This window comes from Rhinichthys klamathensis, unplaced genomic scaffold, assembly GCF_029890125.1.
Source record: "Rhinichthys klamathensis goyatoka isolate OS25496 unplaced genomic scaffold, OSU_Roscu_1.1 h1tg000274l_1, whole genome shotgun sequence".
In the NCBI taxonomy this organism is placed as follows: Eukaryota; Metazoa; Chordata; class Actinopteri; order Cypriniformes; family Leuciscidae; genus Rhinichthys; species Rhinichthys klamathensis.
The window spans coordinates 309675-336918 of record NW_026606793.1 but is presented as its reverse complement, the minus strand read 5'-3'; the positions used below and the strand labels follow the sequence as shown (position 1 = coordinate 336918).

The 27244-nt window shown below is 39.6% G+C and overlaps 2 protein-coding genes across 2 annotated transcripts in view; both read right to left on the bottom strand.

Moving 5' to 3' along the window:
* LOC130102557 (uncharacterized) overlaps positions 1–27244 on the bottom strand; it is a 160622-nt gene that overhangs the window by 101611 nt on the left and 31767 nt on the right. The window lies entirely within an intron of this gene.
* On the bottom strand, positions 3873–21326 carry LOC130102524 (uncharacterized). The gene is made up of 5 exons (XM_056268482.1): positions 21294–21326; positions 10361–10445; positions 10178–10205; positions 8416–10054; positions 3873–3950 (listed from the first exon to the last, which is right to left on the bottom strand). The coding sequence occupies exons 1-5, from the start codon at positions 21306–21308 to the stop codon at positions 3873–3875; spliced, it is 1845 nt and encodes a 614-aa protein (XP_056124457.1). The 5' UTR covers positions 21309–21326.

Below are 27244 nucleotides of genomic sequence, written 5' to 3'. Positions count from 1 at the left end.
ACCTCGCACCACTATGGCTCGGGTCGAGTATGAAGTAAACCTTCACTTCTTCTTTGGTCGAAGGATGCTCCCCTGAAGCCAGAGCATTGCCCTGTGCTGACGCCCATGCATAGATGGTAGGCCCCTGACTAACTGGGGCCTCCGTTGAGGCAGAGTGGCGTATGTTGTACTCCCCTTGTTTAAGGGTGCTAGGCTCTCTTGCTGAGTACACTGCCATGGGCAATGTGATTAGGCACCAGGATGCTGTAGGCGCTGTGTAAACAGCTTATCTGCCAACGAAGGCTGCGCCATCAGGTAGTAGGCCTCAGCAGGGCTCCTTGTACGGGCAGCCCCCGAGAGGGCGCTATAGGCCAGCTTACTTCTCGTGGTTGGCCTTGGTGGTTCGGGCAGTTGACTCACCGAGGTGTAGTAGGCCTTAAACAGGCCTCCTCGGAGGTGAGTCCCAACATTGTGGGACATACTCTGTAGCCGCTACCAGGTAGTTAGCTGTATTAGGCCTCCTGTGGGTGGGCCCAATAGTTATGTTGGTGTAGTGTGCTTCCCAACAGTGTTTCTTTGTAGCAGAATTGACTTGCTATCAGCTAGTAGGCCCAACCAGGCCTCCCTGAAAGGCGAGTCCCCAGCTGGTTGGCCTTAGCAGGCCGCCTTGGAACTGTCACCCGAACTCAGCTACCAGTTGCTATCAGGTAGTAGGCCACTCAGGCCTCCCTGAAGGTGAATTCCCACTTAAGATGGTTATCAGGTAGTAGGCCTCACCGGCCTCCTTGAAATACGAATCCTCACCGACATTGGCTATCAGGTAGTAGGCCTCACCAGGCCTCCCTGGAGACAAGCCCAAGGACAGACAACTGGACAGCTAGCCTGACTTTCTATCGGGTAGCAGGAAAAGCTCCCAGATATTATGGCTGTCAGGTAGTAGGCCTCACCAGGCCTCCCTGAAGACGAGTTCCCACATGCTGTGATTATCAGGTAGTAGGCCTCACCAGGCCTCCCTGAAGGTGAGCTCCCCACATACTGTGGTTGTAAGGTAGCAGGCCTCACCAGGCCTCCCTGAAGGTGAGCTCCCCACATACTGTGGTTGTAAGGTAGCAGGCCTCACCGGGCCTCCCTGAAGGTGAGCTCCCCACATACTGTGGTTGTAGGGTAGCAGGCCTCACCGGGCCTCCCTGAAGGTGAGTTCCCACATACTGTGGTTATCAGGTAGTAGGCCTCTCTAGGCCTCCCTGTGGGTGACCACATACTGTTGCTATCAGGTAGTAGGCCTTACCAGGCCTCCCTGAAGGTGAGTTCCCACAGACTGTAGCAATCAGGTAGTAGGCCTCACCAGGCCTCCCTGAAGGTGAGCTCCCCACATACTGTGGTTGTAAGGTAGCAGGCCTCCCTGAAGGTGAGCTCCCCACATACTGTGGTTGTAAGGTAGCAGGCCTCACCAGGCCTCCCTGAAGGTGAGCTCCCCACATACTGTGGTTATCAGGTAGTAGGCCACTCTGGGCCTCCCTGAAGGTGGAGTACCCCACATACTGGGGTTATCAGGTAGTAGGCCTCTCCGGGCCTCCCTGTAATGTTTCTCTAATGGTGCTGGGTTTATGAAGCTAGTGGCCTCTTGCTATCAGTTTCAGCTAGCCTTAATAGGCAGCTGCTGAGGGCGAGCTTGCGCCCTGGCTCGCTAAAGTGTTTATTCTCTGCTATTTGTTCCCTCCTGGAACCTTTCCTGCCTACAGCCTGGTTTGCCTACCAGGCAGACCTTGTGCTCCCCTCACTGAGGGTCTCTATGAGCATGCGGCTTCCTGAGTCTGGTCAGACGGTCGTAGGCCTCTCGTGAGGCCTCCCAGTTAGATCAGTCCTTAGGCCTTCACAGGCCTCCTCAGTGTTTTGAAACACAGACACTGGGTTGATCCGTGGATCGAGTAGAGAAACTCCCCTCGCTAGCAAGGGTTGGAAAGCACTATGCTGAGTCATACTCTCCGGGATATCCCGTCTCTGAGATCCGGGCCGAGTGGTTCACTGCCAGCGTCGCAGTCCCTCGGGTTGGATGCCTTACTTAAGGCTTTTTTCCAGAGGCTCTGTCTTCGGACAGACAGGAAGTGGCCAGACTAAGTGTCTATGTATCTGACGCCAGGTCAGGCCGTCCTGGTGGCACTTCGGGGTGAGTACGTTCCCCTGAATAGTGACTGGCTGGGGTTCCTTCGGGTTCCCTAGCCACATTCCCTAGAAGGGACCCCTTCTAATTGAAGTTGTGGTCCTAGGCCTTTGAGCAGGCCCGGGTAGGCTTCTCATTTAACCATGTTTATGGAGGTTTTCCTGCTAGGCTTATAGCTTGGGCTATGACCGTAGGGAATGCTGTCACTGACAGCCCAGTGTGACCTGACGGTGAGTGGTTCTAGCATTTCATTTGAATTTGCTGGTTCTGACAGTTGTCACTGCCTGAGGGCATGCACTCCCCTCAGCATGGCGGCGTGGGTATATCGTTCCCCATAACGTCGATGACGTATTGTTGAGTTCCCTTCGAAAGGGAACGTCTCAGGTTACAAATGTAACCTTTGTTCCCTGAGAACAGGGAACGAGACAATACGTCTCCCTGCCATGCCTCGGGGCTTGCCTGCCGTACAGTCCCTTCAGACGATAAGGTGATTTGTCATGTTTGCAAGGCGCCCTTATATACTTCCAGGTCGCACGTTAATCATTCACGCTAATGATTCACGGGCTGTCGCCGGTCAATGTGATTGACGTGATTTGATAGTGATTTCAGACACCTGTCACGCCTGAGGCGTTCCCCATAACGTCGATGATGTATTGTCTCGTTCCCTGTTCTCAGGGAACAAAGGTTACATTTGTAACCTGAGACGTTTTCTTGTGTTACCCAGATCTTGGATAAGTATAACAACCCATGGATTGAGCTATTTATCTAGCTCCTGGGCCGGACGTCACGTGACTTGTGTCTGTCTTTTCGCGTGATGGAAACGCCTGATGCCTTGCATAAAATTGTATGATTTATTAAAAAATATACCGAATACAAATACGTATGGTGTTAAAATATGTTCTCAGAACTGTACACTGTCTGTTTATGGACAGGTTATGGAGTCACAGCATATTTCGTCTATGGTGAATCGCAGGCCGGCGTCTGAAGTTAGAAGTTCCCCGCTGAACACGACACAAGTGCACGAGATCCAGAGCATTATCCTCGGCTAAATAAACAACCCAATTTGCTGTGTAAAATTAACCCAAAATGTGTTCTTTCCTATATCTACCCAGCACTTGGGTTGAAAACAACCCACATTGGGTTCTTTTTAACCCAGTGTTTTTTAGAGTGTACATGATGAATGGATAGTGCACTATATAGGGGTCAGGGAACGATTCAGACAGTGTAAATGCTTTCCATTGGGAAACTGACTGTGGCATAAGTCATAAATTGTCAAATGCTGCTTTGCTCAATGGCTCTGGCCGAGCTGTAATATAAACGTTATTGGCTATTTTAAAAAGGGGAGGAGCTACTCGATATGCCCCGCCCCTTCTTCCTGTTTCAGTGGAAATTACATCAACACAGTGGCACTTTAAATCTCAAATCTTTCAAACCAAGTGTGTACTTTGAAGTCTGAACAGTTTAGGGATTTCCAGATGTGGAATTACTGGACTTTACATACAGAAAATGAAACGTCCAAGTATCTTGAACTGTATCTTCAAGTATCTTATACGTACATGTATCATCACCTGGTTGATACACGAGAGATGCAGTAAAAGCATATATAATTATTTTCTTAGCAGAAGGGTTGGGAACATATGTTTGTACAATGGACGACATTTGTCTTGCGCTTTGTGGTGTTGAACTTACACCCCTAGCATTCAATATTTAAAACTCTGCCCGTCTCAGCTCATTACTTCTCCGGCTCCAGGCGCTCCGAGCTTCTGAAGAGATTCCCGGCCTGGGTGTTCCCGTCCTCATTGATCAGTACCTACCACGTGCACAGATACTGAGGCCACTTGCTCGATCACACACACACACACACACACACCACTCACTGCGGACCCATGAATGACGAGTGTCGAGAATTACTTAACCCAATTTTTTTTTTTCCGTTAAGCAGTAAACATTGTACAAACTGGATTTGTTACCTGACCTGTATTAACCATCATAACTATTTTATTATTATTACCACATTAAAGCTGCAGTCCGTAGCTTTTTTGGGGTTAAAAATTATCCAAAATAAATTTGAGCAAGTACATAACCAGCCAGTGTTCAAAACTATCTGCTTGCCGTAGCTCGATCCAAAGCGGTAAGCTTGTAATAATGTTTTTAACTCCAGTGGTACTGGTGGATTTCCGCGGGAGATTCGAGTCTTTGCGTCATTACGTCACATCTGTACACACACATAAGCACATCTGTACACACACATACACACATCTGTACACATAAAGAAGAGTCTCGGCTAGTAGACTATATTGAGTGTGACGATGCTGGAGGTGGAGATTTATAGCCTTTTCTCACAGCACTGGATATAATTAAACTTATTAATTTGATGGCGGATCCAGAAAGGTTCAAACGACGATCATCAGTGACAACTGGAGACTCACCCGCTGTAAAATGCAAAAGACTTCGGAGTGGCTAACTTACAGAAAGCAGAGACTGCAACCGGACCCATGTGAAAACAAGGATAATATCGGAAGGACATTACATGTAGTCACGCAATGCTGACGTTGGTAACATTAACAATTTGAGAACAAAGTATAATTTGCACGGTTTTGCGTGATATGATAACTTATACGCGATTGTTAGATTTAATCAGCGTGATTTACTGCAATGTCAGAACCAGAACAAAAGTGGATGTTTCTTACTTGTTCAGAGGACATTTTCCGGAGAAAAATTATTATGTTGGTCATACTTCCAAAAAGAATAATCTGTGATTCTGAATGCCAGTATCCACACCGGCGCGGTGACTGACAGACACACACTACTCTCCTCAAACACTGTGTTCATCCGCGCTGTGCCGCGCCGAGGGTGGACGACATTTGAAGAGTTTGGTTCCAAAACGCGATAAACGCCATTTTGAAAAAAAATTAGTTACTGCAAAAATCAGTATTGTATCTGGTTGGTATTGAAAAGTCAATGTTTAATTTTAAGTAAAATGCGATATCCGCCGTGTTATTCTGTCATGTTTTCTCCCTTTCTTTCCAAACCGCGACAAACGCCAGTCTCCCTTCTCTGCAGAATGCGATATATCCGCTCTCAACCAATCACAACGCACCATTCCACGCAATGTAAACAGTAACGGCAGCGCTTAAATACACCCGGCTTCCTAGTTCTTCTTATCGATTTTGTACTTTTCGATCAACAAACAAACAAAAAAATGAATAATTTTGAGGCATTGATGAACCTGTGGTTGTTTCTGCGGTGGGTAAGAAACGTAAGGCATCGAAATCGAATCATTTACGTGAGGAGATTAAGAAGATGAGGCACTCGGGAGGAGGAAAAATGTTTTCAATCTTCTTTACAGTTCTTAATAAAAATATTATACTAATAAACTTACGTTGTTGTGTATTTTCAACAGTTTCAATATGAAAAAAAAAACTTTTATATTGATTCAATGGATTAATTGCATTTTTATTTTTTATTTTAATGGATTTATTGCATTTTGGGGGAAAAAATAATCCGTTTTTATAATAAATCTTTGAAAATCAAAACCTGGATTTTAATTTTTTTTGTTATTATGACCTACAAATCCTATGTGAACGTTTGAAACAGAAAATAGTGGTTTTCATCTTTCCACTTTCTTGGTAAAGAAAACACATTTTTACTCAAATTAATCTAAATGGATTTATTGCGTTTTGGAACCAAACTCTTCATTTGTAAAGTTGATAATTCCGCGAATGACTTTCAATTGCAGATTTCGAACAGAGATGGCGACAAAGAGGAAAAACGCCAGACTGGAGCTTTAAATCCAATCTCCAGACACTTTAAGCCCTTTTTTATGGATCTAAGCGCATGGTCTAAAGCGCAGGGCGCAAGGCCACTTAGGTTGGTCTGAATCCACTTTTGCTAGTTTAATGACGGGAAGAATGGTCGGCGCTCCCGGCACATGGAGAGAACGCAGAGTCTCATCTCCCATTCCCTTTAAAAGCCAGTTGTGCTCGCGCCATGGCAGATTTGCTATATGATGGAATTTGATAGTGGAAAAGACTGAACTCCAGAGTGGAAACGGATCTGCTCGTGCGCAAGGTTAAAGCTGTGTGTGTGTGTGTGTGAGAGAGTGAGTGAGAGGTTAAAGCGCACGAGCAGACTATCTACGGGACAAGTCAGATTCCACCATATATTGTAATCCTTTTATTTTGAAGTATTTGGCATGTTTTTGTGTGTAATAAGCAGAGTGTGTTTGTGTGTGTAATAAGCAGAGTGTGTTTGTGTGGTAATGAGCAGAGTATAAGCGCGTTGTGAACCCGCCTACAGGCGCAAATTACTAACTCGCTCTTTAAATAACAAAAAAATATTGCGCCATTGCGATTGCATTGAGCTGGAGAGCAGAGCCTGTGCTTCAGGCAGAGATGAGCAGAGAAACACTGATGTTATGCTGCATGTTGCTTTATTTAAAAGCAGTAACTGTGTAGTTGCTGATTGTAAGGGATCTTCCACAAACATTTCAGGAGACACTCATAGAGTCAAAGAAAAAGTGTATTTTTATTGACTGCAACTAAGGTACAGGTCACAAAATAGTGCAGAAGAAAGAGGGGAAAAAACCTAATAAATGGGACAGCATCCCATCTGTGTCTGGGTTTCAGGTGTTTCTCAGGGATCCCTCACTAGTACTAACTCAAACACAGAAAAATGTATCCAATTAACTCAATATGTAATATAAAATGTAATATAAAAATATATAAACTCAATAAAAATATGAAATCACATTTACCATAAAGTAATACTAAACTTAAAAACACACAAATATATACTTTAAACATTCAAATTACCAATTAACATTTGTTCCAAAAAACTATATTTCCCACAATTCCCAACAAACGATAAAGGACACCTTTACCCTTTTAATTCCAAGCCATTGTTCCATGTTGCAGTCATGATCCCGGCAGAACCATGAGTGAGATACACGCATTCAAATAAAATTAAATACATTGTCATGCCCATTTCTTTGTTGTGGTTCATTCCCTCACTAGGGTGCACTCTAGTAATTAATAATTATTGGCTTTGAGACTCTTTGATATTCAATGCACGCATACAGAGACAACGTAGCACCGCTCTGGGTAAATAATATGAAAAAAAAGAAATACATAAAAATGTACAAATAAGTAGAAAAAACATGCATCCCCTAAAGCAAAAGAAATATTAATTTCTCATACAAAAAAGAAAGAGAAAAACTAGAACCATTCAAATGAAATGTTTATTAAGTGTGGCCTTAGCCATCACACCGATGCAGTGATAAGCTGTTTGCTAAATACTTTTACACACGAGCAGTACATTATTACAGTTCATTACTGGCAACCACAGCTGCCAGGAGATTACAGTTATTTTACAGTATTATTGTTTGCAGTGTAGCACTAGGGGTCACTAAAGATTCACGAGGGGTCGCTATAAGCTCACTCTAGTTTGAGGGTTTGAGATGAAACGATAACCAGTTTGACAATAGACCGCTATGCAATCTCCAGCGGTTAGTATTACAGTTTAATATTTTAATCATCATTAAAACTGTATTTAATTCCCAGGATTTGAAAAATTCATGGTGAATACTGTCCAGAATTAAGCAAAGAAAGCAACCGTCTCATGCAGACACAGGCTTGCAGCGCAGGTTTCGTTTTGTTTGAAAAATGGCGGAGAGAAGTGAGAGAGGTTTTACAAATTTTACAAGTGCTGAGGAAATTATATGAATTAAAGTATGAATGAATTCTATGAATGTATCTCTGAAGGAAACTGCTGCCTGGAGAGAAGTTTAGATGACATTTTCTGTTCATCCTCCCTCCGTGTAAAGTGTTTATAAGCTCAGCGCTGCTTTGGCTACCGGGAAACGGCTGTATTTCTGCTGTTCACAAGCGCCACCTTCTGACAGACACTGGATTTACATTTTCATTCAATCTGTCTGCGTTTATTGTTTGTGAAACTCAGACCAAATTTGTATGCACGGTTGTTTGTGCTGAAAAATAAGCTAATATGCTTTATGAAAATCGAAACAACTCGGATAAAAAGGTATCTAGAATTATTCATTGATCTGATAAAATACCTATAATAATTTTTACTCATCCTGTTTCTGGAATAAAGGCTGGAATATTAGGTTTATCGTTTTATAAAACATTTTAGTCAATATCAAATAGTACATGACAACATTATGATGTAAGTCAAATTTGGTTATAGTTGGTAATGTTACTATTTAAATGTTTCTGCTGTTGTTCTGCGGGGGGTCTCCTGGGAAAAAGGTTGGTTACTTGATCAGACAGATAACGCGTTCCCCGCACAACCCAATTCTGCTGGCTAAATCTGTTTTCCCAGTCTTCTAAAGATGTCCTCACTTCCTCCAGGTCCCGCACCCTTTTACCTTTTCCCTCCTCCTCCTCCAGTCTGGGAATGAAAAAATCCAGATGTTGAGCAGTGAAATACCAGTCTGTTGTTATTAGGTTCTTTGACAGATTCATGATAAGCTTATAAGCTTCATAAAGCAGAGTGGACTTTTCTGCTTTAATCTTCTCCAGATCTCTCTTCAGGTTTTCTTCTATTTTTGTTTTATTTTCAGACTCTTTCTTGTCTTTTTCGTGTTCCTTTCTAGTGTCATCTTTATATTTTGTTTGATCAAAGCTGGTTTCAGGCAGGTCACCGGTGGATTCATACTTCTGTTTAAGTTCATCAAATGACATTTCAACTCTCTCTGTCTTTACCACATATTTTTCATTACCTTTGACGTGTCTCCTGTGAGGACATCTCCCTGTACACACAGCGCAGTGGCCGTCTTTCATGACGTCACATCCTGAGAGGTCATTGAAAGTGACCCACCAGCAACCAAACTGATGACAGTTTTCCTCACACACAGGGCAGCAGGTTGCGTAATTGCTCAATGATAATAATTTGAATTCAATCAAGACTTTTTCTTTGACAGTTTTGTTCACACTAAACTTAAAGTTCTGAGATTTCTCGATCTTGTCTCTGTTCTGTCGTATGGCTTCCAGGATTTCAATCCGTTCTTTGATTTTTAACTCTTTCTCTGTAATACGGTCTATTAGATTGAAGACACAGGCTTCAAGTTGTTTAAACGGTTTCCTGACATCTACTGGCATCGGAGTTTGTTCTCTGTTGTTTTCTAACAGGAGTTTCAAAAACCTTTCCATGCTTTTCTCTCCCATTTCCCATGATGATTTGTGAGCATGTGCTCTTTTTTCTTCCTGCTGGCTGTTGAATAAGAAGTGAACAGGTTCCTTGTCTTCATCTCTTCTGCAGCGGATCTGTGCTGTGTCAATGGCACTAAGAGCATCGGTTGGAGGTCTTCCATCCGAGTGTGTTATGATGAACACTATGTTCTTCTCTATATCTTTGCCATACAGAGACAGAACTGACTGGAGTATGTAATGCTCTTTTCCAGAGAGTTGATTTTGAGACGCCTTCATCACAAAACACACGGCATCAATACAGTGAAAATCCTCATCTGAAAATAACCTGCCCAGATCATCAGAAATCTCTCTTTCTCTATCGCATCCTTCAGTGTCTCCGATTCCTGGAGTGTCAATGATGGTCAGAGATGTTGGGTTGTCTTCAACAAACACCTCATAAACTGTGATCTCAGATGTCAGGGATTGGGATTGAGCTTCTTGTTTTTCTTCTTCTGTGATTTGATAAAACTCTTGATCCTCAAACTTCACTCCCAGTAAGTAGTTCACCATGGTGTTGATCATGGCGGTTTTCCCAGCGCCGGTTTCTCCCACCATCAGTATGACTTTGTTCTGTTTGTTTCTGTCTCTTCGTCCATATGTCCATCGTCTGACCTTTTTTTCAGTCCCATTAATATGTTTTCTTTCTTTGTTCAGTTGGTAAAGTCTTGGGGGACCTGGATTAATGAGGGTGGCATCATGACGGGATCTACAGAGAGAGAGAATTCATTTGGAGATCAGATAGGGCCGTTTGTTGTTGCAAGTTGACATTTAAGGTCAACACAACAAGATGATGTTATTTAACTGGCTAACACAAGGAAGAAAAGCTTACCGATTCCCCACCGGTTGATTTCCATCACCTGTATTTGATATTAAGCATTTTCAACAATGATATTAATAAATAAATAACAATATAAATAACTTTTGAATTACTGTTACATTATTTGTGACATCAGATGTTGCTGATCAAAAACAACGTGACAGGAAAAGTTCATAATGTAGTTGACAAACTCACGTCTGAAAGAAGGAGGGTGATCAAGACTGCGAACTGAAGCACAGCTGACTTCACTGCAGTCAGAGTTTCTGCGACGGCGTGGGGGCTTTAGAAAGAAGATTACTGCCCTTAATAACTTGTCTATCACATCTGTTTCAGTAAATATTGTTGATTGTGCCCACAGTGTTCAACAAATCATTAACTATATCAAACATGTAAGTAAGATCAAACTTTGTGACGCCCTAAACAATGATTTGTTGAACTCTAAGGACTTTAAGGAATACAGAAACAGCCTTTAAATGACATGCTCAAAGTGTACGAGGAAGAGGATCTAAAGAAGTTAACATTTAATGCATCATGTAATACAGTGGTTCTCAAAGTGTGGGGCAAGGTTACTGCAGAGGGGGGCGCGGGAGATTAGCAGAAAAAAACAGAACAAAAAACAAACAGCCGTTACGTTACTACGCCGTTCAAGTGCGTGAAAGCGGTTAGCGCTCTGCCTTTATAAAGCGGCAACGAACGGCAATTACACTGAATCGTTCTTCTTCAGACCGTTGGAACAAGCCCAACACAGAAGTTGCTCGCCATAGAAAAACACCTCTTTCAGCGGACCGAATCACAAGCTGCTATTGTGAACGCGGCTCTGTGCGCGTTCCGGTGAGAAGACCAACAAGAAGCTGAGCTCGTGAGGTACTCCCCAAAGCTGCTATATATTGGCGCTTTTATATAGTGTCCAGCCAAAACATCACTTAATTATTTAAATGTTGTTGTTTATTTAAAGTTAAAGTTCAAGTTCTGGTCTATTATTCTCTCTTACTGTTATGATTCAATGACATGACAAATTGAAACTATTCCTGTTTTTCATTGCACGTTTTTCAATTTAAAACAAATCTTTCCGCTTTTATATATATATATATATATATATATATATATATATATATATATATATATATATATAAAAGCGGAAAGATTTGTTTCGCCATATTTTTTTTAAAGTTTGAAAGGAGGGCGCAACCAAAACCGTTTGAGAACCACTGATGTAATAGCTAATATTAACTAATGCTCATGGTTTCTGTAGTGTTACAGCCCACCTCACCCTGTAGCAACACAAGCTCTCTTTTTTGCTTCACATTAAGTTACACCATTTAGTAGGGAAAAAACAGCTTTAGAGTGTAGCAGATTTTATTTTTATTTTATTTCAAAAGATTTGATAAAATAGTGTAACCAAAAAGTTACAAATGTCCCCCCAAATTATAATTTTTTGCTAGAAATAAGCAATGTATTAATTTAACTTTCACTTGGTTATAAATTTGTTTTAGCTCATGATGTTAAAGTGCTTTTGAGGTCTGTATTAGAGGTAGTAAAAATTTTGGGCATTTTTGAATGAATTGGCATCGGCCGACGGTGCTGTAAATTAGGCCGATTAATAGTCAGGCACTTCTGAGGGCAGCTAAGCGTTGATGTGGAACATGTGACGTTGCAGATTGACAGTCCCTCTCTGCCTGCTAACGTTTTGAAGAGGACTACCTGGTAACTTCCCAAGAAACAGTAATTTTTGTGTTTTTAAGCCTTGCCTATTTTAATATTTTAGCGCATGATACTGGAAAGTACCCGGCAGATACTGTTCTGAAGGAAATGAGCCAGTAGAGGGCGATACTGACTGTTCCTTTAAATATACACTCACCGGCCACTTTATTAGGTACACCTGTCCAACTGCTCGTTAACACTTAATTTCTAAGCAGCCAATCACATGGCGGCAACTCAGTTCATTTAGGCATGTAGACATGGTCAAGACAATCTCCTGCAGTTCAAACCGAGCATCAGTATGGGGAAGAAAGGTGATTTGAGTGACTTTGAACGTGGCATGATTGTTGGTGCCAGAAGGGCTGGTCTGAGTATTTCAGAAACTGCTAATCTACTGGGATTTTCACGCACAACCATCTCTAGGGTTTACAGAGAATGGTCCAAAAAAGAAAAAACATCCAGTGAGCAGCAGTTCTGTGGGCGGAAATGCCTTGTTGATGCCAGAGGTCAGAGGAGAATGGCCAGACTGGTTCGAGCTGATAGAAGGGCAACAGTGACTGAAATAACCACTCGTTACAACCGAGGTATGCAGCAAAGCATTTGTGAAGCCACAACACGCACAACCTTGAGGCGGATGGGCTACAACAGCAGAAGACTCCACCGGGTACCACTCATCTCCACTACAAATAGGAAAAAGAGGCTACAATTTGCAAGAGCTCACCAAAATTGAACAGTTGAAGACTGGAAAAATGTTGCCTGGTCTGATGAGTCTCGATTTCTGTTGAGACATTCAGATGTTAGAGTCAGAATTTGGCGTAAACAGAATGAGAACATGGAACCATCATGCCTTGTTACCACTGTGCAGGCTGGTGGTGGTGGTGTAATGGTGTGGGGGATGTTTTCCTGGCACACTTTAGGCCCCTTAGTGCCAATTGGGCATCGTTTAAATGCCACGGCCTACCTGAGCATTGTTTCTGACCATGTCCATCCCTTTATGGCCACCATGTACCCATCCTCTGATGGCTACTTCCACCATGTCACAAAGCTCTAATCATTTCAAATTGGTTTCTTGAACATGACAATGAGTTCACTGTACTAAAAATGGCCTCCACAGTCACCAGATCTCAACCCAATAGAGCATCTTTGGGATGTGGTGGAACGGGAGATTCGCATCATGGATGTGCAGCCGACAAATCTGCGGCAACTGTGTGATGCCATCATGTCAATATGGACCAAACTCCCTGAGGAATGCTTCCAGCACCTTGTTGAATCTATGCCACGAAGAATTGAGGCAGTTCTGAAGGCAAAAGGGGGTCCAACCCGTTACTAGCATGGGGTACCTAATAAAGTGGCCGGTGAATGTATGTCACCCATACTTCCATTTGAATGTTAGTTGAGGCCTAAGGGCAGTGATGGCCTTGACTGGGTTTTGCTACATGGACTCAGGGCTCTCAAGTTTTGAAGACAGGCAAGAGTGACATCATCAGCGGGTTTGAATAAGTTGTTGACCGGGGGGGGGGGGGGGGGGTTGTGAGACTAGCTTTCAAGCACACACGCAAGGTCTCTCGCTCTCTCCCTCTCTGCCGTGCTCTCTCACCTAGAAGCACTATGATTATACGACCTCCGATTGAAGTTCTTTTTCATTTCGGCCTGCGGGTATGCACGAATAACAGACTGAGCATTGTAGAATAAGAGCGCAATAAAGGCTCATTTCCACCAAACAGTACGGTACGATTCGGGTCGGTAAACCCTGATCCGGCTTGCGTTTCCACCACCAACAGTACCCTCACTTGATAGGCGTGGTGTAGCCTATATGCTGGAAAGAAGCGATCAACGTCATTTTCGTGCGAAGAAGAAAGCGTCATATTGCTTCTCGGCATGTGGCTGTTTGTCACAAGAAGACAAGCACCGACATTCTCAATACCAGGAACAGTGCGTTCTTGAAAGCGTCACTCAGCTCGCTCTGCTACTCCGGTTATCTCTGTATCAGTGTTGTGCCTGAACGCGTTCAATGAACGATAGTTCATTAACTCGTTCATATTTTGGGCGAATGTGAACTGAACGTACTGTATTACTGCCTGATGAACGTTACTGTGAACTCGTTCATTCTGGTGTCTGTGAACGCACACTCTCTCAGTTTAACTTCGTTCAATAGGGTGCCAGATTTCTATAGAGCCTTCCAGGCGAAAACCCGGCTAAAACACATTGTAAACGGGCCTTAATATGTAGCGAAAGAAACACCCAATCTGGCAACACCAACCACCAGTGTCGCACCGCCGCATGCGCCATCAAAACAAAAAGCAGCATGTAGTCGACAAAGCAGCGAGCGAGGAGGCGTCGTATGATCATTTAAACGAGTTTTATGACAAGGTCGGTGAGGATAGGAAAAATCTTACATTTCTGTGCAAACTTTGCCCATCGATAAAATAATTGCTGTCTGTGGTTGTATATGGGCTGTGGCAATAATAAAATAATGAATAAAAAAAAAAAGCTCGCAGCAACATATGGAAAAAAAGAACTATGAACTAGTTCATTTTTTGAAATATGAAACACCATTCTCTCCCTTTCCTCGAGGACCTCCATGACGAACTATCGAAGTCATGGAGTAAACCAAATACTTATCGTGTCTTTGTACATTAATTGTACTACCTTAATGTAGTACAATTAATATTACAATCAACCCACCTGTTTGTCCCGTGAACACTCAGGGTTAATTGTTTATTAATTCTAAGAAATATTAATTTCCGGGGGAGGAAAATGTCTTTCTTACTCCACAGTACTAAGAGCCTTTAGTCAAAATCTAAATCGTAAAATAAACTTTGTTGCAAGCGTGAAACAGAACCAAATAGATATTGTGCACAAGTTTTATTAAAGGGGTGATGAACTGAGAAATAAAACAATTCTTGAACTTTTGACATATAAGTAGTGTTGTTTTTGGCGGCCTGTTTTAATTTTAGTTTTAGTCTTTGTGTCAAGCTGTAATTTTAGTTTTTGTTAGTTTTAGTCACATTCATACTCTTTTTAGTCTAGTCAAGTTTTAGTCGACGGTAACTGATGACATTTAGTCTAGTTTTAATCATTGAAAATTGTAATTCAATTCTATTTAACACAGTCAATATAGTATTTCAAACAAGGTTATCTTATTATATTTAGAGCTGTGACTGTGGCAGTTTTTTCACCACCTTGGTGTTAATGGACCAACTACTGGCGGTGGTTGGGGGGGGTTGTTAAAAAAAATCGTTTTATATTAGGCTACCACACAAAGACCCCTTATATAGCATACCACTATTTGAGAGGGATGTGGATGTGGGACACGAGCAGGAAAGAGACTTCATGATATCTTCATGTTTTCTACTTGATGTAAAATGGTCTGAAGAGCGAATTTTATCCTCCACAGAGGCGAGACATTTAGGATATGTTTGATATTGCGCTGCTAGAGAAAGTGAAACAAAAAATCACCCGCGCGTTTAAAACGCGCTTTAGCCTACAACTAAACCTTACCATGTCTAATAACAAGCACAAACTGTTTTTGACAAAGAATTTGACATGCAAGTACAAATGTAGGCTATCTGTCCTACAGCGTTTTTCTACTTTACCACAGTAAAGAATACGAATATAATAGGCCTAATTACATGAAGAAACATTTATAATCCTCTTAGAAAATTAATGAGATGTAGGTGAAGATTTGGGAAAAGAAACAAGAGATTCCATGCAGGGATGAGTCACGATTTGTGAATATTCGATTAGTTTATTTAATTATAGAATATCGAATAGGTTGTGCAATTATTCTCTAAAATAAAATCTCCATGTTTTCGGTGCTGATGCGGTGGTGAGGCGTTCATGTAACAGGAGGGTGATGCTGCCCATAGGCTAACAGCTGTGAATCGGCAAAAGTAATGATTTATGAATGTGTCAAATATATCAATGAGACATTTTAACGGAATAACTAATGGAATAATATTGTTAAATTCACTGATAATCGGGTGACCAGATCGCAAACCAGAATTCAAAGCAAGCTTAAATTTATGGGCTCACGCACAACTCTCTCATTCGTTGTGACGTTACACTTCGTCTCGTTTTGGTCAACGAAAATGAAGAGACATTTTAGCATAGTTTTTATTTTGTAAACCACATTTAGTCTCGTTTTTATTCGTCAACAATATTGCATTATACATTTTAATTTTAGTCATCGTCACATGACCAGCATTTACATTGCGTCTCGTCTTGTTTTCGTCAAGTGATATTTCGTCATAATTTTCGTTGACGAAAGCAACACTACATATAAGAGGCCATCATACTATAAGAATATCCTGTAAGTTTCAGAACTGAAAACTTCCTTGTTAGTCCAATAAAAGCTTTTATTGACACCAGGCTCAGCGAACGACAGGTTTTTCAAAATGGGGATCTATGATGTCAAAGGGGATAAAACCTCCGCAGAAGAAGATCAACGCCTACTTGAACACGGCCTGTTTAGCCCCGCCCACGGATTTACGGTGTCCCCCCACGTGTACTGACCAGTGTCAGATTCATTGAACATGAAAAGAACCATCAGCTTATTATTTTCAGAGCACCTCATTAAATATATACTTGCATGACTTTTGCAGTGAAAGCATTTCATGAAGATCCTGAAAAAGGGATTTTGATGGTTCCTTGAGTGTCAAACGTTGATGAGCACATGCCACATGGCTGGTTGTGAGTCAAGGCCTGCTGCGACCCCGTAGGGCAGCAACCCGAACGTACAAGAGAAGTTAATGGTTGCCCATTCAGTGATGGTAGAGTTGGATTTAATCAAATACAGTCTAACTCTGTTGGGAGAGTGAAGCCATAGCAGGCTGTGGTCACGGCCTGCCAGGGGCTCCACAGACATCAACGCAAAGAAGCAGCAGTGAAGGCCAGAAGAAGAGAGAGGTCACTGTGAATTTGTCTCCAATTAAGCCTGAGAAAAGCCCCACCTCTCCGGGTTTGCTTGACCAATGAGAAGGGTGGAATTTCCAAGTAGGAAAATTCCTCTGTGATTGATTTATGAATCTTTGTTTTAAGCGTGCTCATTTGCATGTGCAGCTGGATTGGTTGCTTATGAAGAAACTATGAAAGATTCTTGTAATATTAAATATGTTGCGCAGCTATCGAAATATCATGTACACCATCATTTTGATCTTCAAAGTACCAAGTTATAGAGACCAAACATGGTATAGGTGAGGTTAGATTGACCTTTGGTTCTATCATAAAATACACAGTATAAAAAAAATAGAATTAAAATACACTAAATCAAGAAAGTAAATCATTCACACAGTGTCCTGGGATGCATGTTCATTTATAGAGCAGTTTGTCTAAAAATGAATGCAGGAAAGTCTGTTCTAAGGTCTGTTTCTGTCTTTCCTGTGGGCTAGGTCTTGACCACATGACCACATTTTTCATAGCAATAAAGCCATCTTATCTGATAGTAGTCATGGTTCTTGTCCTAGTTGGGGGGATGGTAATATAGATCCCAGAGTGAGTGTTAAAGATTATTAGTTATATATAACAAATAATTGTGTCTGATTTATCTCAGTCGTTACAGTCATCAGCTCAATTGGCACATCAATTGTTTCGAGCTGATGGCTGTATTTCTGGCCCTGAAATATTTTCTCCCCCAGTTGAGAGGCTGCCATGTCCTAGTGTGGCAACACAGCGACAGTCTCTTACATAAATCCCCAGGGAGGTCTGGGCTCACGCATCTGAACAGAATAGCGAGGCAGATTTTTCTCTGGGCCGAGGGTAAGTTCCTGTCACTCAGGGCAGTTTACATTCCGGGGTATCTGAATGTGGGAGCAGATTTACTGTCCATACAGAAATTACACACAAGGGAATGGAAACTCCACCCAGATGTAGTAAAACAGATCTGGACCAGATTTTACTGGTGGTGGACCTCTTCGCCTCCCATCTTACACCGCAATGTCCCCTCTACTTCTCTCTGAGTCACCCAGCCCCCCTGGGTCTGGATCCGATGGCGCACACATGGCCCAAAATGCACCTGTATGCATTTATGCGTATATGCGCCTGTATGCATTTCCTCCAGTATCTCTGCTCCCAGGAGTTCTAGCCAGAGTACGCCAACAAGAGTCTTACTTATAGTTGTCATTTATATCCTTCTGATTTGAATATTATTTTTGATGATGGCTTATCTCTTGATCATGTTGATTCATTTAAATATATTGGCCTTTGGATTGATCCTGAACTTACTTTTAAGTCCCATATTGATTATATTGTTAATAGAACATATTATTGTTTGCGTTTATTTTATCGCTCAATCAATTGTTTTACATTTCAAGTCAGGAAAATAAATGATTCTCAGTTAATATGACCTCTTATTGATTATGCCGACATTGTTTATCAAAATACCCATGATATTTATCTTAAGCCTTGTTTACATCTTAATGTTGTTTACAATTCTTTGTGCAGATTTGTGTTAAGGTGTCCATATTGTACTCCTCATTGTCATGTATGAATTGGTTGCATCCTAAATCTAGAAGACAATTCCATTGGCTTCTGGTTATTTTTAAATGTGTTTATTTTGTTTGTCCTTTTTATTTGAAACAATTTTTGAGTCCATATAGTTCTTCTTATTCACTTAGACATACACAATATCCTTTTTTTCTTGTTCCTAAAATTTTCAGTGAAGTCGGACGTAGGTCATTTCAGTATGAAGCCCCCTTTGACTGGAATAATCTTCCTGTTTCTCTGATTTTTCTTCTACTTTTTTGAGAATTCGAGGATTTTCAGTTATTAACTGTTGATGTTCCTGATGGTTTGTGTGTGTGGGGGACAGGTTGAGCATTTCTTTTGTTTTGTAAGGTTGTTGTGTTTTGTGTTATTATTCTGTTTGTGTTTTTAAGGACCCCCTTGAAAATGAGATGTTACATCTCAAGGGCCTATCCTTTCAATAAATTCGAATTTAAAATGTGACAGTCTAGATTTTTGATGACCTATTTTAATATTTAACGTTTACATCATTTTTTTTACATTTATTTCATACAAGTGCACTAATTGGAGAGGTTTGTGTTCAGTAAATGTTTAATCTAAGCAGTTTTCTGTATAACTTCTTATTAACGGTGAGATTTTATGAAATGAAGGGGGAAAAAAAAGGAAAATCGGCCAAACATATCGGCATCATATATCGGCCACCGGCTGCCCAGATTTCTAAATATCATCATCGGCCAGAGAAAAACACGTATCGGTCGACCTCTAGTCTGCACATGAACTAGTTTCTTTAAATTGTACATTCATACAAAATTCCATGCAGTATGTGAATTCATTGACTGACTATTGTGACCAATGAACTGACACATGGAAATCATTTATATATTTTCCCCCAAATGTTAAAGCATATTTTCAGTTGCCCTGATACAATATCAAAGTAAGTGTCAATTTAAATTAATTGTTTAAGAAAGCACTTATCGGGGTCAAAGCACCAATTAGGTGATAGAAGTGAATCTTTTGAAATATGATGTGGTTTTTTAAGCAAAGTTAATCAGTAATCTTCACTGATAATTAAGGTTTGATGAAGCCTCTGGTGCTTGGAACCCTTAACCCTCTGGGGACCAGAAACGCGCCGGCGCGTTTTGCTCGTTTTTTTTCACATAGCAGAAAAATAGACTTAAAGTACTACCATCATTTCTGTTCATATAGAGTTAAGAAATATGAGAAAATAATCTGTTAAATGTCTACTTTTTTATGTGCCCACATACAATCGAAATAAAATATTGTGCTTTTGTAAAATAAAGAAAATAAACAGGGTGTGCGTTCTGCCTCTCGGTCACCGTGAACTTTTTTTCTGGAGCACGTCTCTAATCTTCAACACAACTCAGCTAATACTATTCACCCAGCCATAAGCAATATATCTTTTAAATCATTTGAGTTTGTACTTTTAAATGATCCGATTCAAAACTAAAATTATTATTCTCCGTTTATGTCATCTATATAAAAAGAGAGACGTGTCAGCCCATCTCATTATCGTTCTCTCAGCTGATTATCTGTGGTAATGTGACACGCCCACGGAGAGCACGCGCTATTCAAACGCAAATATGTGAAGCAACACATTGAGACGCGTTAACGCCCATGAACTCTGAAAACACACATTATTTTTTAGTCAGATTAATCTACTGTCGTCTTGCGCGGCTATATGTGGAACAATCCTGGGACATTTACCACTGGGTTATTTTCACTTCGAGGATGAACAGATTCAGCTGAGAAGTAAGTGTTTTTTGCAAGTGCTTTGTTCTAATCGCGATATAGAATAACGTAGTGTCTGTAAACGGAAAAATAGCATACTGTTAAATGTGAATCATGTTTGTGTCACACAGTTTGTGTGTGTGTGTGTGTGAATGAATGAATGAACGCACAGATACGCACTGTTACAGACTAAATAACAGACAACATTTCGTTGACTCGTTTTGGATAAAGTTTTTACTCTAAAATAGACATCAAATAAGCTTTTTTAGGAGTTTCTGCTCATATGTTAAATATATAGTATGTTTTGTCAATAAACTAATCAACTAAGATGTTATAGTGTTTGTTCAAGCTATATCAAAATAATGAATCCTCAACTTTGAAATATGTATGATCAAACTAAGACATTTATGGAGAAAGACAATTTTCTTTTCAAGATGTTTCCAACTCTAACTTTGAACTGAAATAAAACCATGTCTATATGGTGAAGGGTGTGTGATAGAAGTGTCCAGACGTATGCACCCTGTATTTTCCTTATAATATCCAAACAATCTAAAAGCCATTCTTTTTTAAATCTCCTCATTCTTTGTGCAAGGCTCCTGTAATGATATGGCCTGATAGCACCTAATAGGGCCATTATGGGAGGGTCTTTGTCTTTCTCAGGTGTGGAATGCCATACATATTAATGAGAGATCAAGCCTCCTGCATAAAGCTTTCTCAAACAAAACACGTCATTAAAAATGTAAAAGACTTTATTGACTTATCTGAATGAGTAGTCAGGATGATTCTCACATAGTTTTGGAGCAAATATTCTAGGCTATGTGATACAATTTTCAAAAGTCTTGTGAAGAAATAATCAATATGTGTTTTGTGGTCTTATTTCAGCAACTTTCATTTTTATTTTTTTCAATAACCACGCATAAACATTATTCTATTAAAAATACAAACATGTACATACATGTTGCTCAGATCTCATGGTAGCCAAGTTTGTGCTATATAGAGTGAATTTACACCTTTGCCATTAACATGTTTATAAATAACTGAAAAAAGCACAAATGTCAGTGCATGTCAAAACATCCCAAGGGCCCCAAAAACACTCTGGTCCCCAGAGGGTTAATATAAATACATTACTAAAAATACTATAATTTTTAATATGATTTTAATTTAAGTTAAATCATTTTACTCTCCCATAGAAAGCTCATAAACAAAGATTTGAACTTACATTGAATTCCGCCATATCTCCACCTCACAGTTTAACTGCAGAACACAAAATAATTCATTGATTCAGAACATATGTTTTACAGTATTTCTTCCAATATTTGCATATAAACAACTGGATATTTAATTATATGTGTGTCTAAAAGAACAAAACATTTATTATAATTAAATGAAACATTTACACTATAAAACTTTTTTTTTTTTTTTTTTTTTTTTAAACAGCAATATATCATATAAAACAATGCATTCTGGGTAATGTTTGTCATTTTTGAGAAGGTAGCCACAGGAATATTGTGAATTAACAGGTGTTTTTGTCTGTTGTGTTGTTGCCATAATCATCAGAAACATGTATGATTCAGTGATCTCTCCCTGTGTCTTTTAATGTTATATTTATTGTTGATTATAACTCTGTGATTCTACAGCATTCATGCAGAAATGTTTCAGTTTTCACTTATTTCTGAAGGACATTAAAATCATACAGAGCATACAACATTTTGAACTCTTGCACACACACAGACATCAACAATTATCATATGAATATCAACAATGGTGACAATCAAAAGGTTCATGTCGCAATGCATGCTGGGTGCCAGCATAGTACAAAACTAAAATGATGCAGCTGAATGGTCTTCTTTTATTGTCATCATTGTTGAGATTCATGTGCTGTTTTTGATGTCTGTGTGTGTCTAAATGATGCTGTAACTTTGTTTTATTGTGTTTAAAAAAAGTCCTTCGTTCTAACTGATCTCTGTTGGAACTCTTGCTGTTGTAAATGTAAAGTTCAAGTCTGTTAATAAGGAATGGAGAAGTGAAGCCTCTTGAAACATTGAATCTTTTCTCTGCTTTTTTCGGGAAAAGAAGCATCAAGAGTGTAAAAGACAGCGCCATCTTGTGGCAGATAAAATACAGCAGCGCAGATCCGTAGTTTTATTAATTAAGCACAAATAAAAGCCTGACAACGCTAAATGTTCAGTTTTCTGATCATACAATGCCCACATTAAAGTGTGGCACTACATTAAATGTAACAATAATACCAACAGAGTTCTTTGATGCAAGTAATTGGTGCCCTAATTATTTTACTGTTTAGGCTATGGGTGTTTATAGGCTCTATATAGATAGAATATAGATAGACACACACACACACAAATTAACTTCCATTAACCCTTTTAGAGTAGTCTGTGTTCCGACACGCAAAATGAAGTAGGCTACACGTGACTAGAAAGAAAGTGAGGCGTCGTTTATCGTTGATCACGTGCTTCTCTGAAGACAATACGTGCGCTCCCTTCCGGAGCTACATGAGAAATTGTGCTGCGAGTTGATACAGGATTTGAAGCTTTAGTGCCATGTGTAAACACTACAATAGCTTGAAAAATTTTCTTGTTATTAATGTGCATGCTTTCTGTACTCGACTACTGATCAAATGATTCATATTTATACATCTGCCTGTTTCACGTGTTCAGGATGTCTCTAATGTGAGTTGGCCGTTCACTGATGCGGTTTGATGGTAATCTGTCTGCCATTTTAAGAGACAAATATTACACCGCGGGTTACAGACAGAGATTAAGGTGTTAATACAATCTTTAGAAAAAAGAACATGTGACATTTTGGACAATTATTACAATGTTTAAATGTTTAATATATATATATATATATATATATATATATATATATATATATATATATATATATATATATATATATATTTCATTTTTGCCGCATTGTGTTTAGTTTCGGTTTCGTTTCAACTACAAGCGTTTTTATGTCGATGCGTCACTACAATATTATCCCCACAACTCCAATTACTACTTAATAAAGCAAACGTATTAATATACTCCCACAATTGACAATCCTTACCTTGTTGCAGTCTTGATCGAAGTTCTTGTTTTTTTGCGTCCTCGTGAACGATGCCACGAGCTCGACCTTCACGTGTTGAAACAGTGGAACTCTGTGATTTAAATTAGACTTAAGCAGAACAGAACTAATCTTTACAATTTCGTTTTAAAACATTTTCGTAACGAGAGATAAACAAGGCGTAAATCTACCCGAAATGAAGTTAAACAACAGTTACAGGATCTTTCAGTGTGTTATTTGCTCCTCCCTTATTTCCTGTTTATCTTCCGCAACAGGAAAGGCTGATATGAAACCACTTGTAAGGAGGTCTTGTCTTGACAATGGCAGACAGCAAGTAAAGCGAAAAACACTGAATTCTCGAGAATTTGCTTTATTGTTTTCTGCAGGGCATGCTTCAAAAAGATTAGGTAACAGGAACCATGGTCATACAAAATAGGATCAAAAATAAATTAAAAACATAACAAAAAGAAAGGGGGGGGGGGGGGGGGGGGGAACAAGATAATTAATACATAACAAAGAATATCAAAGGTTTAACTTTATAAAAATAAAATCATATAACTATAACTAAGCTACACAAGCAGCAGGGGTTGATTAAGGTGGTCAGGGGCTTTATCTTAATCATTATGCTTTACTGGAAACTTTAATTTAGTACCATTAGACCTCGAAACATTGTTCAGATGATGTATTTCAAGACGTTTCTCAAGTTTTTGTCCTTAAATATTTACAAATATATTCTTGTGTTTTTATTTTGTGTTTTTCAAAATTGTCTGCATATTATTAAAATAGTCTTTAAATTTATACAAAAGAACACAAAAACACACTTTTATATTTATAAATATCGTTCCTTAATTTTTTGGTATACCCATGCCTTCTACACCAGTGTGTTTTTGTGTTCACTTGTTTACAAAAAGAGTACATAAGAATGATAACATTACTAAACTGATCAAATGTAGGCCTAATTTGTATGATTAATGGTTAGTCATTATTATCACTTAATTTGACCAACTTTCTAAAGCATTGCTAGAGAAAACAACTGTTAATGCATCTGAAGTTTAACATTTATGATAAAGTAAAGGTTGTGTATCAAAAAGATTTTCAGTTGAGTCAGTATAAAGCAACATTCAAAGCATGCAAAATGCAATTCCAAGTTCTTATGTTGTCTTGAGCTATCAGCCAATAAGTTAAAGTCTAATTTAATAATATACAGACAACTTTGCAAAACACAAGAATATATTTGTGAATATTTATTTAAACAGCAAACATACACATTTAAAAAGCTTAATCTCAGCCATTCATGAGAAATGAACAGTTCTACTGTATATCATGGAATGTCAACAACAACTAATCTGGGAGAAATTAGGAGAAATATGCCTTTATTGTAGGTCTTCCAACGCTTCCTACAGGATCAGGGCTGCGTTTCCCAAAAGCAGCCTAAGAAGTTCGTAAAAACAATCGTACGACTGATCTTAATATTACGGTCTGTTTCCCAAAAGCATCGCAACCTAAGTAGCACTTGAAAATCATCGTAGATCTATGAGTGCTCTGGAGTAATCGTAAATCCCCAAGTGCATCGTAAGAAGACAGAGTTATGAGGACACCTGCAGGACAACCGTCAGATTACACCTTTAACTTTATTCAAGTGCAATGTGATTATTATAAGGTTTTGATTGTACTTCATTGTACACTTTATTACTCGTTTTGTGTTTAAATTAATTTATAAGTAAAATAATTAAAACGGGCAGATTTAAAATAAATAAATAATTTTATCTAATAATTTTAATCTAAATTAAATGAATAAACAATTTTTTGTATAAAAGATATAATATGCTTCAAAGACTGGGGAAATATATGCATGAACTAAACAAATATGTGACTTGCTGACGTGCACGAAAACCAGCCATGTAATGTAAATAAATAAATATGTAATCCAGTACAAACGTTTCTCGTGCTCATCATCGGCAACTGTCCCAGTTGCAAAAAGAACGTACTCGGTTACTGACGTAACCTCGGTTCTCTCTAGAGAGGGAACGAGTACTGCGTAATATCTTAGGCCCCACATGGGTTTGCCCAGATGAAATGAACACTCCACAGTAGTTCTTATTGAGAATTAACAGAGGTTAAGATGTCGAGGATTTATTGAACATAATAGTTTGGTTTGATGCCACCATTATGGTGATCAGTGTTTGCTTTAGTTGGGCTCTTGATTTTTTAACATTAGTTTTTCTCTGCCCAGTTGTATCTGATTGTTATGTTGAGAACAGCAAAAGAAAATTCAGATGCTATAAACTGATTCATGATAAGAATAAAATCATTGTGTGTGAGTTTCATATGGGTGATCTGTTATTAATTTTGTTTTATTGTTGTTATTGTACAGCAAGAGATCCAGCACATTTTTAGCAGATCATCAAATGATTTTTAAAACACCATTTACGCATTTTGGACTTCTGCGATTTTTACTCACACACAGACATCAAGAATCAGCATATGAATCTCAACAATGGTGACATGCTTCATGGTGCAATGCATTCTGGGAGCATCATACGAAACGTATTCATGGCTCCCAGAATGCATTGCAGTGTGAAGCATGTCACCATTGTAGCAACTCATATGCTGATTCTTGATGTCTGTGTGTGAGTAAAAACCGCAGAAATCCCAAATGTGTAAATGGTGTTTTTAAAAATCATTTCACGAGTTCACACTTACATCAATTAAACAGAGTAAAGATTATGCGTATTTGGCGTGCTGTCCCGGGGGAGGGCTCCGAGCTCGGAATTTTGCCCGAACCCAGAGTACTCCCCCCGTTGTTGTAAGAGTATTAGGACTATAAGTGAGGAGATGGGGTGGTGGAGGGATGCTGTTAAACTGTCAATGAACGGAGGTAAGTTTGCTGTATATATACACAGCGCTTAACTCGTTGATTAAGCACCACTCGTGTCTAATTAGGTTTGATTATCTAAATGTGCTCCACGTGTGTTTAATTATCTGAACGTGCTCCTCCCGAACTTTGTTAATAAAACATCATTTGATGTTCTGGGGCCGTATTCACAAAGAATTTTAAGGCTAAAAGTAGCTCCTAACTGGCGAATTTAGGAGCAACTCCTAAAAATAATGGGCGTGTCACTCCTAAATTTAGGACTCCTAATTTTTTTCACTAAGAGTAATTCACGAAGCATTTTAGCCCTAAAAGTAGCACCTAAGTCTGGGACAGCTTAAAAGAAGTCGAGAGGACTCCTAACTCACCAAGACCTATTCACAAAGGATTGTAGCGCACACCAGCGCCTCTCGCAGTCGTCCGGGGTCCGCGACACAAGCTGGAATGCTGCATTGATCTGCAAACAAATCATCTCCCATTCTCACGCTTAGTTTTGCTTGATATCCCAGTGCCGAATTTCACTTTTATTATGTTTTTTTTTTTTTTTTTTCAGCACCAACTCGGCCAGCAGCAGTAACTGATCCTGCGTCCAGTTGGGCTTTCTTTTACGTTTTGGCGACTTCATAATCCACTGTCATTTGATTCAACTATTACATTACTTCAATAAGAGCAACATTTCCTTGCTTTAAGTAGTCTATTTAGGCTAATAGGATGTCAATTAACCAAGCAAGTGTTAATGCAAGTGTTGTTTTTCATTATTGGGCAAGTGGAGGTTTTCATTAGGGTATTAGGCTACCTTGATTTAATTTATTTTAATTCACGACTTTTCTCTCTCTCTGCCTTTTTAGAATTACACTTCACTGGGGCCTGCACAAACATGTCATTATATATGCATTTCGATGACATTACTATTATTATTTTGTGTAGGACACAGTGAGACATATTTAGATGTCGTAATTCCATGATTTGTTGCGTCTGTGTTATGTTCCGCATGATGGCCCTGTCATCTAACAACCAATCACCGTGATCACTGCGAGGAAGCTCGTGCCTGAGAAGTGACGTCATCCATAGCAACGAAGACTCACTCTTAGTTTAGGAGTTGTCATTTTTCCTTACTAAGAGTAGGTCTGAAAGGCGTTGTGAATAACTTTTAAGAGAAAACTCCTAGCTAAAATATTTTAGTGCGATTTAGGAGTACTCCTAGTGGTAAGATAAAATTCTTTGTGAATACG